Source organism: Notolepis coatsorum (genome assembly GCF_963971535.1).
Source record: "Notolepis coatsorum genome assembly, chromosome: 13".
NCBI classification, from domain to species: domain Eukaryota; kingdom Metazoa; phylum Chordata; class Actinopteri; order Aulopiformes; family Paralepididae; genus Notolepis; species Notolepis coatsorum.
The window spans coordinates 88748962-88762432 of record NC_140177.1 but is presented as its reverse complement, the minus strand read 5'-3'; the positions used below and the strand labels follow the sequence as shown (position 1 = coordinate 88762432).

The window sequence follows — 13471 nt, the reverse complement described above, 5'->3', positions numbered from 1 at the left end:
AGAAACAAGTGTGTTTAAGAATAACTGCTAATAGCAACACAATGTTAAACCAGGTGGTGTTTTTGTTGTTGTTTTGTGTTTAGTTACACATCTGTTTTAAAAGTGTATAGATGCTGTCTCAATCCACAGCCAATGAATGCACCTCCAGCAAATATTGGAAGCTTGGACATGGTATACTATGGCCGAAAGTGTGTATGGGGTAGAATTTCCGGTGTATGTACTTCCCCTGGAAGCTGCCTCCGAACGGACCGAACTTTTCCCGAATCCTGTCGGCAAACAAGCTAGAACGTCCCGGTCATGTAGTAAATTATTCAGGCAAAGCCGTTGCAGTGGCTTAAACGAGGAAATATTGTGCACTTCACACGTTTCTATAATTGTTTTGTCGAAACCGGAAAGCCTGTAGCCGGTACTTCTGTTTTCACACTTTAGGAGGCATAGCTTTACCAGCCTATAGGACAACTGTGGGTTTTCAACTTGCAGTACCTTCCTCTCTGAAACAGTTCACGAATACATGTCCGTCGACTCAATACTGGTTACAATGTTTGGCATTTAATTGTGCTCTCTGCTTGTTTTATGTGTAAGGGAAAAAAAAGAAAGAAAAAAACATCTCACTAAATGTTTAAAAAGCCAGGCTGTTTGGGTGACGGGTGACGCGTAATGCTGAATCACTGTTGTAAACTGATTTACACTGCAATGCAGTCACACAATAATACCACATCGAAAATATACTGTAAATCCAGTTGGCACTGCACTTTGTAAAATAGATTTGTAAGTACATTTAACACTGTTAAAAGTACACTGTGAGTGTACAACATATTAGGAACACCTGTTCTGTGCACGAGACAGACTTTAAGCAGCTGAATTTAGGGGAAAGGCAAGCTATGGTCCTGTGACTGTCTGATTTCACTGGTCAAATCCACCTCAGTCAGAAAGGGAGATGTATGGTAGGAGACGGGACACAGGTTTAAAGAAGGGTTATTAAGCGTTCGAGACAATGGATATATGAATATTGTGCATATAAGTGAGTGTAACAGTATTGGACAGCCGTTCCTGATGTCTTGTACACTCCCGTGTAATGTTCTTCCACCCCCACAGGGAAGTCTCGAAGCTGCAGTCGCTCTCTCCACCAATCTCACTGTAAAAACTAAGCATTCCTTTGTAGTTCAAGTTTAAATCCAAAAGATTAAATGTTTGGCAACACATTTGATATCAGCTGGCTTCATCTTATTTTTTTTCCTCTTATTTATATAACTTCAAAAAATACGTATGGTAGTGTCATGGAACATGGATAAAAGATGGTTAAAATGTGAAGATAAAACGTCATTCCTTTTCTTTTCTTTTTTTTGCTTTTTTTCAGTTTTTAGTACAAAATTTTTATTTTAAAGGTAGATTGTGTATATTAGCAGAGTAGGACATGGCTAGTTATGATGGATTAGAGTAACATTGACATCGATACTGACACTGCGCCCCGCCCTATAAGCGGACTCCGCAGTAGACATAATCCACTACACAGTATAAACACCAAACACATTGTCTAATTGCACTACAAGAAAAAATAACAAAAAAACAATCGAAGAACATAAACAAAAAAAACAAAAAATGTAACCGCACCCCCCCCCCAACCTATCCTCCCTTAATAAAAACAAAGTAAAAACACACACATACCAGTCCGATTATGTTTTTTTCTTCTTTTTCTCATTACTATACAAAGGGAGGAATAGTTGTGGGGATAGCATAGAGATATATATATACAGCACGGTGGTGGCTACGCTTCACAGTCAGGGAGGACAGAAGACTAGCAGTCAAACCCCGTAACGGGTTTCAGCAAGAATAGATCATAAATAGGCCAAACCGACCTCTTGACCTTTAGTAACAGTTTGACTGACGTACGAGGTGAAATGGGAAGAAAGCTGGTTAAAAAAACTCCCAACAAAGATCACAGGACAATCATTTAGCATCTTCTCCACTCTGTCTATTCTTCAATATATACAGAAATGTATGATATCCAGCATGATAATATATTCCCGGTCTCAGAGCCCGTCTATTCAAAGACCTGTTAAAATGTCCTTCAAAGTTGATTCAGGACTGTTCATAAAAGATCCATTGTGTGCTTATATGTATAACTACCTCCATTACATCTGAGGCATCACTGTTGTTATGACCATCATCATGATCATCATCATAAGCATTATCGTTATTATCATTATCATCTCCGTTATCATCATTATCTATAGGCATCCAGCCAAATAAACCCTTGGGTCTGTTGGGCAGTCTGTACACAGTATATGTTGTGCTTCTCATTTGATTTTGAGTTCCTACTTTATACCTGCTGCACCCAAACTTCCCCCAAGAGTGAGAGTCACAATCACACCATCTAGTGGACTGTAAGAGCTATTACACCACCTTAAGTTAGCATCACTGACTTCAGCTGTCGACTAAATGTTTTGAATAGAGAGAGAGAGAGAGAGAGAGAGAGAGAGAGAGAGAGAGAGAGAGAGAGAGAGAGAGAGAGAGAGAGAGAGAGAGAGAGAGAGAGGGAGGGAGGGAGGGAGAAAGGATTTATCTTCAAGTTGGGCTTCAAAAGTGCATCTCAAGTTACTCAAATGTCTGAAGAGATACCAATGTAGGTCTTAAGTAAGGTATGTAACTCCCTCTGAACTCAATAGTGTCACTCAGTCCAATGGCACCCAAGAGGATGTGTTTTGGACAGTGGGTTTTGAGATCAACCAAGACACTAGATATATAAAAGTCCAGTAGTCTCCCTGTCTGTCTCCCTGTCTGTCTGTCTCCCTGTCTGTCTGTCTCCCTGTCTCCCTGTCTGTCTGTCTGTCTGTCTGTCTGTCTGTCTGTCTGTCTGTCTGTCTGTCTGTCTGTCTGTCTGTCTGTCTGTCTGTCTGTCTGTCTGTCTGTCCGTCCGTCTGTCCGTCCGTCCGTCCGTCCGTCCGTTCCTCTGTCTGTCTGTCTGTCTGTGAAGCCTAACTCACACACCTGCCACCGCCTGGGCACCGTTTCCATAAAGCATCCTAATATGACAAAGGCTGGATTTACACATTTGTCTTAGATAAGAGTACTGATTTGAAACCAATAAAACAGTTTTGGGTTTTATGGTCGTGGGACCGAATCACTTGCTCCTAGATCAGTCCCTCTCAAAGAAGGAAGAATTAGCCGCCGTTGTTAAAACCGCCACTCGACAGGCCTTCTGGCCCCTGACGTTTAACTCTCTTTTCAGTCTTTACACATGAGGCCCGTTTTAATGTCATTGGTCAGAGGCCGCACCACCTTTGTACCAGACTAATCCATGGGTGACTAACCTACACAGAATCTGACAGAGGCTGTGAGTTTTTTACTGAATCTAACAGAAGCTCTGTGGTTTTTACTGAATCTAACAGAAGCTCTGCGGTTTTTACTGAATCTAACAGAAGCTGTGAGGTTTTTACTGAATCTAATAGAAGCTGTGAGGTTTTTACTGAATCTAACAGAATCTGTGAGGTTTTTACTGAATCTAACAGAAGCTGTGAGGTTTTTACTGAATTTTAATCACACCCATGTGATGATATGATACACCTCAATATGTAGAGTACACATAGAAAGATCATATGTGCCACGAACGTAAAAACAAAAAAAAATTGTTCTGATGTAAATCCAACCTGATCATAGTTGTATTTGTATCTTCTGTAAGCCAGTGGACAAAGAGAATCTTTAGGATGCTTTTTGGGAAACTGAGCCTGACATACACGCCCCATCACACCCTCCACCAAAATAACAACAAACAAATCAAGTCATGGATGAGGAATGGTAAACATTACGGTTATTTCATCAAGATACTGTAGCTTCTTTACAAAATAAACATGTTTTCTTCTTCCTTATAATCATTTACTATGTTACTTTACAATAATGAGAGGTAAAATAAGACATTTCTATTGAAAGAACGATACTATACAACTACTATTTAAAAACTACTTAATTCAGTAAAGATGATTTATTTTCCTTTCCTTTTTTTCTCCTGTACTCTTTAGGAGACAAGCTTCATCGCTGGGCCAACCGATGGCCTCCTTCTCTCCTTCCTGTTTTCATCATCCAATCATACGACTGCTTGGCTCAGAGCTTTTAAAAAAGCGCCTGTAAATACATTATAGTTTCCGCTGCACAGAGACTAAACTGATACCATGTTTTTTATGTTGAGAATAAACAAAAGTGAACAAACACACAAACTCCCCAATATACTACTGTATGCCACGAGATAATATAATGTTCATGCATGTTCAACGTGTTTTTGGTAACATGCCTTGTTGGGTCAAATCGCTACAACTCGTAAGAGAAAGAGACTTGTTTCATCATTGTCGTTTGTCTAAAATGCCCCCTTAGACATGCCACGTCCCGAGACGCATTTCACTAGAAAAAAAAATGCCTGGAAGACTTCAAAAGAGATGGCACTTTTATATACAGAGTTGCATTTTTGTTTATGTGTGTGTGTGTGTGTGTGTGTGTGTGTGTGTGTGTGTGTGTGTGTGTGTGTGTGTGTGTGTGTGTGTGTGTGTGTTTGCATGCGAACGTGCATGCGTGCTTGTGTGTGCATGTGTGTGTAATGAAACAATGTCATGTTATCCCTTTCACTACCACACTACCAAAGGGTTAACCCTTTCACTGCGACCATACATAATGTTAACCCTTTCACTGCCACACGACAAAGGGTTACTTCTAGTTCCCCATCATCTGCAAAGCCCACCGTAGTCAAGGCAACGATTCCTCAGGTAAGGAACTACATCAAAACCAGGAAGTGTTACTCTATTGGGACCCTGAGATTGGGCGTTTGGGATCTCTTGTGCTTCGGTCAGGATGGCTGGAGAACTGGAGACAAATCATGCTTTGTGTGGGTACGTCTGTGTGTGTGTGTGTGTGTGTGTGTGTGTGTGTGTGTGTGTGTGTGTGTGTGTGTGTGTGTGTGTGTGTGTGTGTGTGTGTGTGTGTGTGTGTGTGTGTGTGTGTGTGTGTGTGTGTGTGTGTGTGTGTGTGTGTGTGTGTGTGTGTGTGTGTGTGTGTGTGTGTGTGCGTGCGTGCGTGTGTGCGTGTGTGTGTGTGTGTGTGTCCATACCCCTATTGAGGCAGGGGCAGTGTTCGCTCATACTCGTTACTATAAAAGTCAAAAAGTCAGGGGAGACATTTTGACAGGAAAACCTCCACGTCTTGTTTGTGCGATTTCTAAATACCAGTTGGCGTCCCGCAGTGTGCTTGTAACATACTTGTGCTCTGGATAACCCTCAAGCAGCAGCGAAAAGGATAGTCCTTGTCTTAGTTGAGAATACACTCAAAGTCACTCTGTGTGCTATAAGCTAGTAGATCCTAAGGGCGGGGTTTCTCGTCCACGTCCGCGCATCAAGGAGGCAAAAAGGAACGTAATCCTGGTCAGAACAACGGGGCAGACTACAATATATTTGCATTTGTTAGCCATGCTAGTGATCTAAACAACCAATCCATGCCAAAGCTAGCTATGTAAACGGTGAAAGACTGACACGCCATGCTGATTTGGCAAAATGACATCCAGACATTTTAGTTTGAAACAACTTTTAGTCAGGGCATTGCCATGGTTTCTCCACAGAGCCCCCGTTGTACTTTAGCGCCGCAGCTTGCGCAGGTAGGGGGCAACTCAGTCACGTGATTCAGCGGGTATTGTTGATTGGCTCAAACTGCTCGTATAGGTTTTAGTGGTTACAACACCTTCGGAGGCCATGCTGCCGGGCAACACTGCCCTGATGCCCCCCCCCACACACACACACTAACACACAAAGGACATTTAGTCTCCAGCTTTCAAACTGCCAGCACTGTCGTTAGCTAACAGAATGAGGGAGAAAAGGGTGCGTCCCCCTCCACCGCTGTGCTACGACGTACGTCTGCTGTGCACACTGAACAAAACACGCGTGCAGCCTGTGTTCCCGACACCATCCGCCAGCCCAACTCCCGTGTAACGTGGAAGATGAAACACAAAACAACAACGTTTTACAAAAGTGAAAGGAGGAAAAACAGCAAACTGCATTATTAAAACACATGAAACGAAAAACAAAACGAAGAAAGAAAACGCTTTTGGATGATGACCACATTTCTTCTTTTTTTCTTCTTTTTTTCTTCTTTCTTTTCTCTAGAGACGATGGATAGATAGATAGATAGATAGATAGATAGATAGATAGATAGATAGATAGATAGATAGATAGATAGATAGATAGATAGATAGATAGATAGATAGATAGATAGATAGATAGATAGATAGATAGATAGATAGATAGATATATAGATAGAGAGATAGAGAGATAGATAGATAGATAGATAGATAGATAGATAGATAGATAGATAGATAGATAGATAGATAGATAGATAGATAGATAGATAGATAGATAGATAGATAGATAGATAGATAGATAGATAGATAGATAGATCGATAGATCGATAGATCGATAGATCGATAGATCGATAGATAGATAGATAGATAGATAGATAGATAGATGTTAGAAATAAAATAAGCCCTTACAATATGTAAGGGTCTCCAGTGAACAGGATCTCCCCCACAGAGGACTGTGGGAAAGCTGAGGGGAGGAGAAGGGAGGGGTGGGGGAGTATGGAGGAGAAGGGAGTATGAAGGAGGAGGATGAAGGAGGGAGATGTGATGCAGACAGAGGGCGACTCTCTGGCCTCTATGCGCTGGGGGTGGGGTTGTTGTGTGTGGTGGTGGGGGTGGTGGAGCCATTGATTCCCTGGATGGTGAGGCTGATCTCATCTTTCTTTTCTTTCTCCTCCTCCTCCTTCAGCTCCTCCCTCAGCTCCTCCTTCAGCTCCTCCTTTTCCTTCAGGGGGCGGACCTCCACGGCATCCTCGGTGGCCATCGGTGCGTAGTGACCTGTCCGGTGCTCGCGGAGGGCGGGGCCCCACTTGGGATCGCACCGGCATGCATGCTTCAACCGCTGAAGATAGAAAGATGACGAGAGAGAGAGAGAGATGAAGATAAATAGATAAATTAATTAATGAATGAATTACAACATCAATTTATAAATACATAATAATAATGTTAAATATACTTTAATGTTTAAGTGTAGAGGTCAGTAGTAGAAAGATAGTTTTGTGTAGAGGTCAGTAGTAGAAAGATAGTTTAGTGTAGAGGTCAATAGTAGAAAGATAGTTTAGTGTAGAGGTCAATAGTAGAAAGATAGTTTAGTGTAGAGGTCAGTAGTAGAAAGATAGTTTAGTGTAGAGGTCTATATTTATAAATGTAGGGTCAAACAGCAGCTACATCTGAAACTAAGGTTTCATTTCAAGTTGATATGATTTTCCTTTATCTTTATTTTGTGTTTTGCGTTTTTAATTGTTAAAAAAACATCTGTAATCTAGATAGAATTAAATAAAGGTTTGAAAGTTGTTTATCTCAATCCCCTAAAAAGTTGAGTTTTTGGAGATGAAAGGTTCACAACAGTGGAATAATACTGTAGCCATGTTGCAGGTTGAGTTTGATACTGACCTCTCTGAAAGTGGCTCCTGGGGACCGGGAGATCTTGTAGAGGGCGTAGATGGGGATGCAGACGACCGAAGACATGGCCATGGCAAAGCCGATCAACAGGGACCAGCTGGGGTACATGTAGTCATTGTAGGTGATGGGTTTGTACTGGATCACCGTGAAGATCAGGATGAACTGAACAAACGACAGACACGACATAATGGTCACACATTTTGTCAGCAATTATGATGAACCATTGCTACTCATTTCCCTTGACAACTCAGATGTAAAGAGACATATCGAGAGAGAGAGAGAGAGAGAGAGAGAGAGAGAGAGAGAGAGAGAGAGAGAGAGAGAGAGAGAGAGAGAGAGAGGGAGAGAGAGAGAGAGAGAGAGAGAGAAAGAGAGAGAGAGAGAGAGAGAGATGCCTTTATTGCTAATTCTAAAATGGCACTTCACAGAGAAACAACACTGATTTATGTTGCACATGATCTCACACATATCCCAAAGCTCTAAGCTGTTTTGCACATATTAATTTAGTTTGACAGTTATTGAGAGTTTGAATATGACCACCAGTGATGTCATCAAAGGACACTGAATCCTTGTGTTGAGTTTACTACAGCTCAATGAAATTATGAGGATGAAAAATAGCAATCCCTACTGCAATCCTATCTATTTTTTTACTTACATAATTTCATTGAAACTAACACAACACAAGGTGTCAGTGTTATCTGATGACATCACTCTCAATAACTGTCAAACTACAGTAAATGAACGTGAGTAAAACTGTTTACAGTCTTGGGATATGTGTGAGATTAGGATGGACTAGATGACACGTTACAATTGACCAAAGTCAGTTGTTTTACAGTCACACGTTTTACGAGGGGGGGGGTCATTTAGCCTACATAACCAAAACAAACAGAAAACTAAAGCAACGGAAATGTGACCCATAATCCATGACAAAGAATTTCTTGGTTGGCTTGGAAGCTTAGTGGACTAACACTGTTGTGAAAGCTTGTGAAATGTCATTGATCGTAACTCCATGGGTTCAATTCCCAGCTAGCGAGATTTACTTTAGAGGTTTATATTGAGAATGATGCAACAGAACACACAACATAGCCAAACCGATTAGTGTTGATTGTGGCTGAAATGTAGGTCAACGTCCGAGTATAAGCAACACAGGAAAATAGCGACCTCACTCAGAAAAGTAAATGATTTCATGAGAAGTTGTTCATAGTCAATTTTGAAACTCGAATTAGGTGAATTGACGTTTTAAGCAGCTTTCAGATTGGGGGGGGGGGGGGGGGGGGGGCTCCACACAGGTGGATGAACTACATGAGGAAAGCACTGAGCCAAGTCGGCTTGGAAATGATGAAGCGCCCGCAAAACTCGCTGTGAAAAGTTTTTCACCTGCTGTGAAACCAGCTCAGCGAATTTCCATTCACCCTTACCATTCACCCTATACTATGTATGGCACTATGTAGAGTATGACACTATGTAGAGTATAGCACTATTGTATGACACTATGTAGAGTATGGCACTATGTAGAGTATGGCACTATGTGGTGTATGGCACTATGTAGAGTATGACACTATTGTATGACACTATGTAGAGTATGGCACTATGTAGAGTATGACACTATTGTATGACACTATGTAGAGTATGACACTATTGTATGACACTATGTAGAGTATGGCACTATGTAGAGTATGGCACTACAGGTATGTAGAGTATGACACTATTGTATGACACTATGTAGAGTATGGACTATGTGGTGTATGGCACTATGTAGAGTATAGCACTATTGTATGACACTATGTAGAGTATAGCACTATGTAGAGTATGACACTATGTAGAGTATGACACTATTGTATGACACTATGTAGAGTATGACACTATGTAGAGTATGACACTATGTAGAGTATGACACTATTGTATGACACTATGTAGAGTATGACACTATTGTATGACACTATGTAGAGTATGACACTATGTAGTATGACACTATGTAGAGTATGACACTATGTAGAGTATGACACTATTGTATGACACTATGTAGAGTATAGCACTATGTAGAGTATGACACTATGTAGAGTATGACACTATGTAGAGTATGACACTATTGTATGACACTATGTAGAGTATGACACTATGTAGAGTATGGCAATATATGTAGAGTATGACACTATGTAGAGTATGACACTATAGAGTATGGCACTATGTAGAGTATGACACTATGTAGAGTATGACACTATGTAGAGTATGACACTATGTAGAGTATGGCACTATGTAGAGTATGACACGATGTAGAGTATGACACTATTGTATGACACTATGTAGAGTATGACACTATGTAGAGTATAGCACTATGTAGAGTATAGCACTATGTAGAGTATGACACTATTGTATGACACTATGTAGAGTATGACACTATGTAGAGTATGGCAATATATGTAGAGTATGACACTATGTAGAGTATGACACTACTATGTAGAGTATGACACTATGTAGAGTATGACACTATGTAGAGTATGACACTATTGTATGACACTATGTAGAGTATGACACTATGTAGAGTATGACACTATGTAGAGTATAGCACTATGTAGAGTATAGCACTATGTAGAGTATGACACTATTGTATGACACTATGTAGAGTATGACACTATGTAGAGTATGACACTATGTAGAGTATGACACTATGTAGAGTATGACACTATGTAGAGTATGACACTATGTAGAGTATGACACTATGTAGAGTATGACACTATTGTATGACACTATGTAGAGTATGACACTATGTAGAGTATGACACTATGTAGAGTATGACACTATGTAGAGTATGACACTATGTAGAGTATGACACTATGTAGAGTATGGCACTATGTAGAGTATGGCACTATGTAGAGTATGACACTATGTAGAGTATGACACTATGTAGAGTATGACACTATTGTATGACACTATGTAGAGTATGACACTATGTAGAGTATAGCATTATGTAGAGTATAGCACCATGTAGAGTATGACACTATTGTATGACACTATGTAGAGTATGACACTATGTAGAGTATGACACTATGTAGAGTATGGCAATATATGTAGAGTATGACACTATGTAGAGTATGACACTATGTAGAGTATGACACTATTGTATGACACTATGTAGAGTATGACACTATGTAGAGTATGACACTATGTAGAGTATGACACTATGTAGAGTATGACACTATGTAGAGTATGACACTATGTAGAGTATGACACTATGTAGAGTATGACACTATTGTATGACACTATGTAGAGCAGGGGTAGGCAACCCTAGGCACGCGTGCCTGCATAGGCACGCGGGGGCATTTTCATAGGCACAGGGGGCAGCATTAAAAAAAATACAAAATAAAATATTATATATATATATATTTTTTTTTAAATATTATAGTGAAATATTTTGCACTGTTGTCGCATTTATCTTGTTGAAATCCTCCCACAGGTTATTTTTACTACCACATATTTTATTGAGACCCTTTATTTGTTTATTATTTCAATTTAGCTGGAAATACATTGCTACATCATTCAGTAACATTTGCAGAGCCTTATAACAAAAACATCATTACAGTCACCATTGTGACCAGTGGGATTAATCAACACATTTTATTATTTATTTTTCTATTTCATTGAACATTGCACATGTTAAAAGCCATTTTTTTTACTCAAAATTTGAGTATTACCAAGTCAACTTGTGTTCTTAAAACAATGACAATAAACATAGTTTTATTAGGTTGAAATAATGTGGTTGTGTACTTATTTTTCTGTTAACTTATTATGGATTGAAAACTGAAAACCTTAATGCACAGTAACTGAACTAAATATTTTTAAGTTCTGGTAACTTATTATTATTAATTTTTTTACAGTGTAGTCTTGCGATCAATCAAAACTTATTTACACGATATACCTCACATTCACCCTCCATTCACATTCTGGTGTTCTCCTGGTGTTCTCCATTAGGCCTGTAGATGGAGCTATGACAGCACACGTACAGTACACACACCGATGGTGTGTGATGTGTCCAAAAATGAATGGGCAAATGTGAGTGAAATGGTCGCACTGTATGCAGCTGTTTGTCTGCTTTGCATCCCCCCCCCCCCAACTCAGATTTAGGGTTGATACAACCATCATAATAATATTGTTAATAATAACAATAACAATAATGAAAAAATGTTTACGATGCATGGAATATTGTTGAGGCACACTAGTTATAACTATATTTCAAACAGGCACTCCATGTCAAAAAGGTTGCTGACCCCTGATGTAGAGTATGACACTATGTAGAGTATGACACTATGTAGAGTATGACACTATGTAGAGTATGACACTATGTAGAGTATGACACTATGTAGAGTATGACACTATGTAGAGTATGACACTATGTAGAGTATGACACTATGTAGAGTATGGCACTATGTAGAGTATGACACTATGTAGAGTATGACACTATGTAGAGTATGGCACTATGTAGAGTATGACACTATGTAGAGTATGACACTATGTAGAGTATAGCACTATGTAGAGTATAGCACTATGTAGAGTATGACACTATGTAGAGTATGACACTATGTAGAGTATAGCACTATGTAGAGTATAGCACTATGTAGAGTATGACACTATGTAGAGTATGACACTATTGTATGACACTATGTAGAGTATGACACTATGTAGAGCAGGGGTCAGCAACCTTTTTGACATGGAGTGCCTGTTTGAAATATAGTTATAACTAGTGTGCCTCAACAATATTCCATGCATCGTAAACATTTTTTCATTATTGTTATTGTTATTATTAACAATATTATTATGATGGTTGTATCAACCCTAAATCTGAGTTGGGGGGGGGGGATGCAAAGCAGACAAACAGCTGCATACAGTGCGACCATTTCACTCACATTTGCCCATTCATTTTTGGACACATCACACACCATCGGTGTGTGTACTGTACGTGTGCTGTCATAGCTCCATCTACAGGCCTAATGGAGAACACCAGGAGAACACCAGAATGTGAATGGAGGGTGAATGTGAGGTATATCGTGTAAATAAGTTTTGATTGATCGCAAGACTACACTGTAAAAAAATTAATAATAATAAGTTACCAGAACTTAAAAATATTTAGTTCAGTTACTGTGCATTAAGGTTTTCAGTTTTCAATCCATAATAAGTTAACAGAAAAATAAGTACACAACCACATTATTTCAACCTAATAAAACTATGTTTATTGTCATTGTTTTAAGAACACAAGTTGACTTGGTAATACTCAAATTTTGAGTAAAAAAAATGGCTTTTAACATGTGCAATGTTCAATGAAATAGAAAAATAAATAATAAAATGTGTTGATTAATCCCACTGGTCACAATGGTGACTGTAATGATGTTTTTGTTATAAGGCTCTGCAAATGTTACTGAATGATGTAGCAATGTATTTCCAGCTAAATTGAAATAATAAACAAATAAAGGGTCTCAATAAAATATGTGGTAGTAAAAATAACCTGTGGGAGGATTTCAACAAGATAAATGCGACAACAGTGCAAAATATTTCACTATAATATTTAAAAAAAAAATATATATATATATAATATTTTATTTTGTATTTTTTTTAATGCTGCCCCCTGTGCCTATGAAAATGCCCCCGCGTGCCTATGCAGGCACGCGTGCCTAGGGTTGCCTACCCCTGATGTAGAGTATGACACTATGTAGAGTATGGCAATATATGTAGAGTATGACACTATGTAGAGTATGACACTATGTAGAGTATGACACTATTGTATGACACTATGTAGAGTATGACACTATGTAGAGTATGACACTATGTAGAGTATGACACTATGTAGAGTATGACACTATGTAGAGTATGACACTATGTAGAGTATGACACTATGTAGAGTATGACACTATGTAGAGTATGACACTATTGTATGACACTATGTAGAGTATGACACTATGTAGAGTATGA

General features: G+C 39.2%; 1 protein-coding gene across 1 annotated transcript in view; it reads right to left on the bottom strand.

The window, feature by feature from the left end:
• Positions 1 to 6683: 6683 nt before the first annotated feature.
• slc6a9 (solute carrier family 6 member 9) overlaps positions 6684 to 13471 on the bottom strand; it is a gene marked incomplete at its 3' end in the record, with an annotated part of 74632 nt that continues 67844 nt past the window's right edge. Inside the window, exons 10-11 of the mRNA XM_084327190.1 lie at positions 7502 to 7672; positions 6684 to 6950 (exon numbers count right to left, since the gene is read on the bottom strand). Of these exons, the coding sequence (XP_084183316.1) occupies positions 6684 to 6950; positions 7502 to 7672 (438 nt within the window). The remainder of the gene's footprint in view (positions 6951 to 7501; positions 7673 to 13471) is intronic.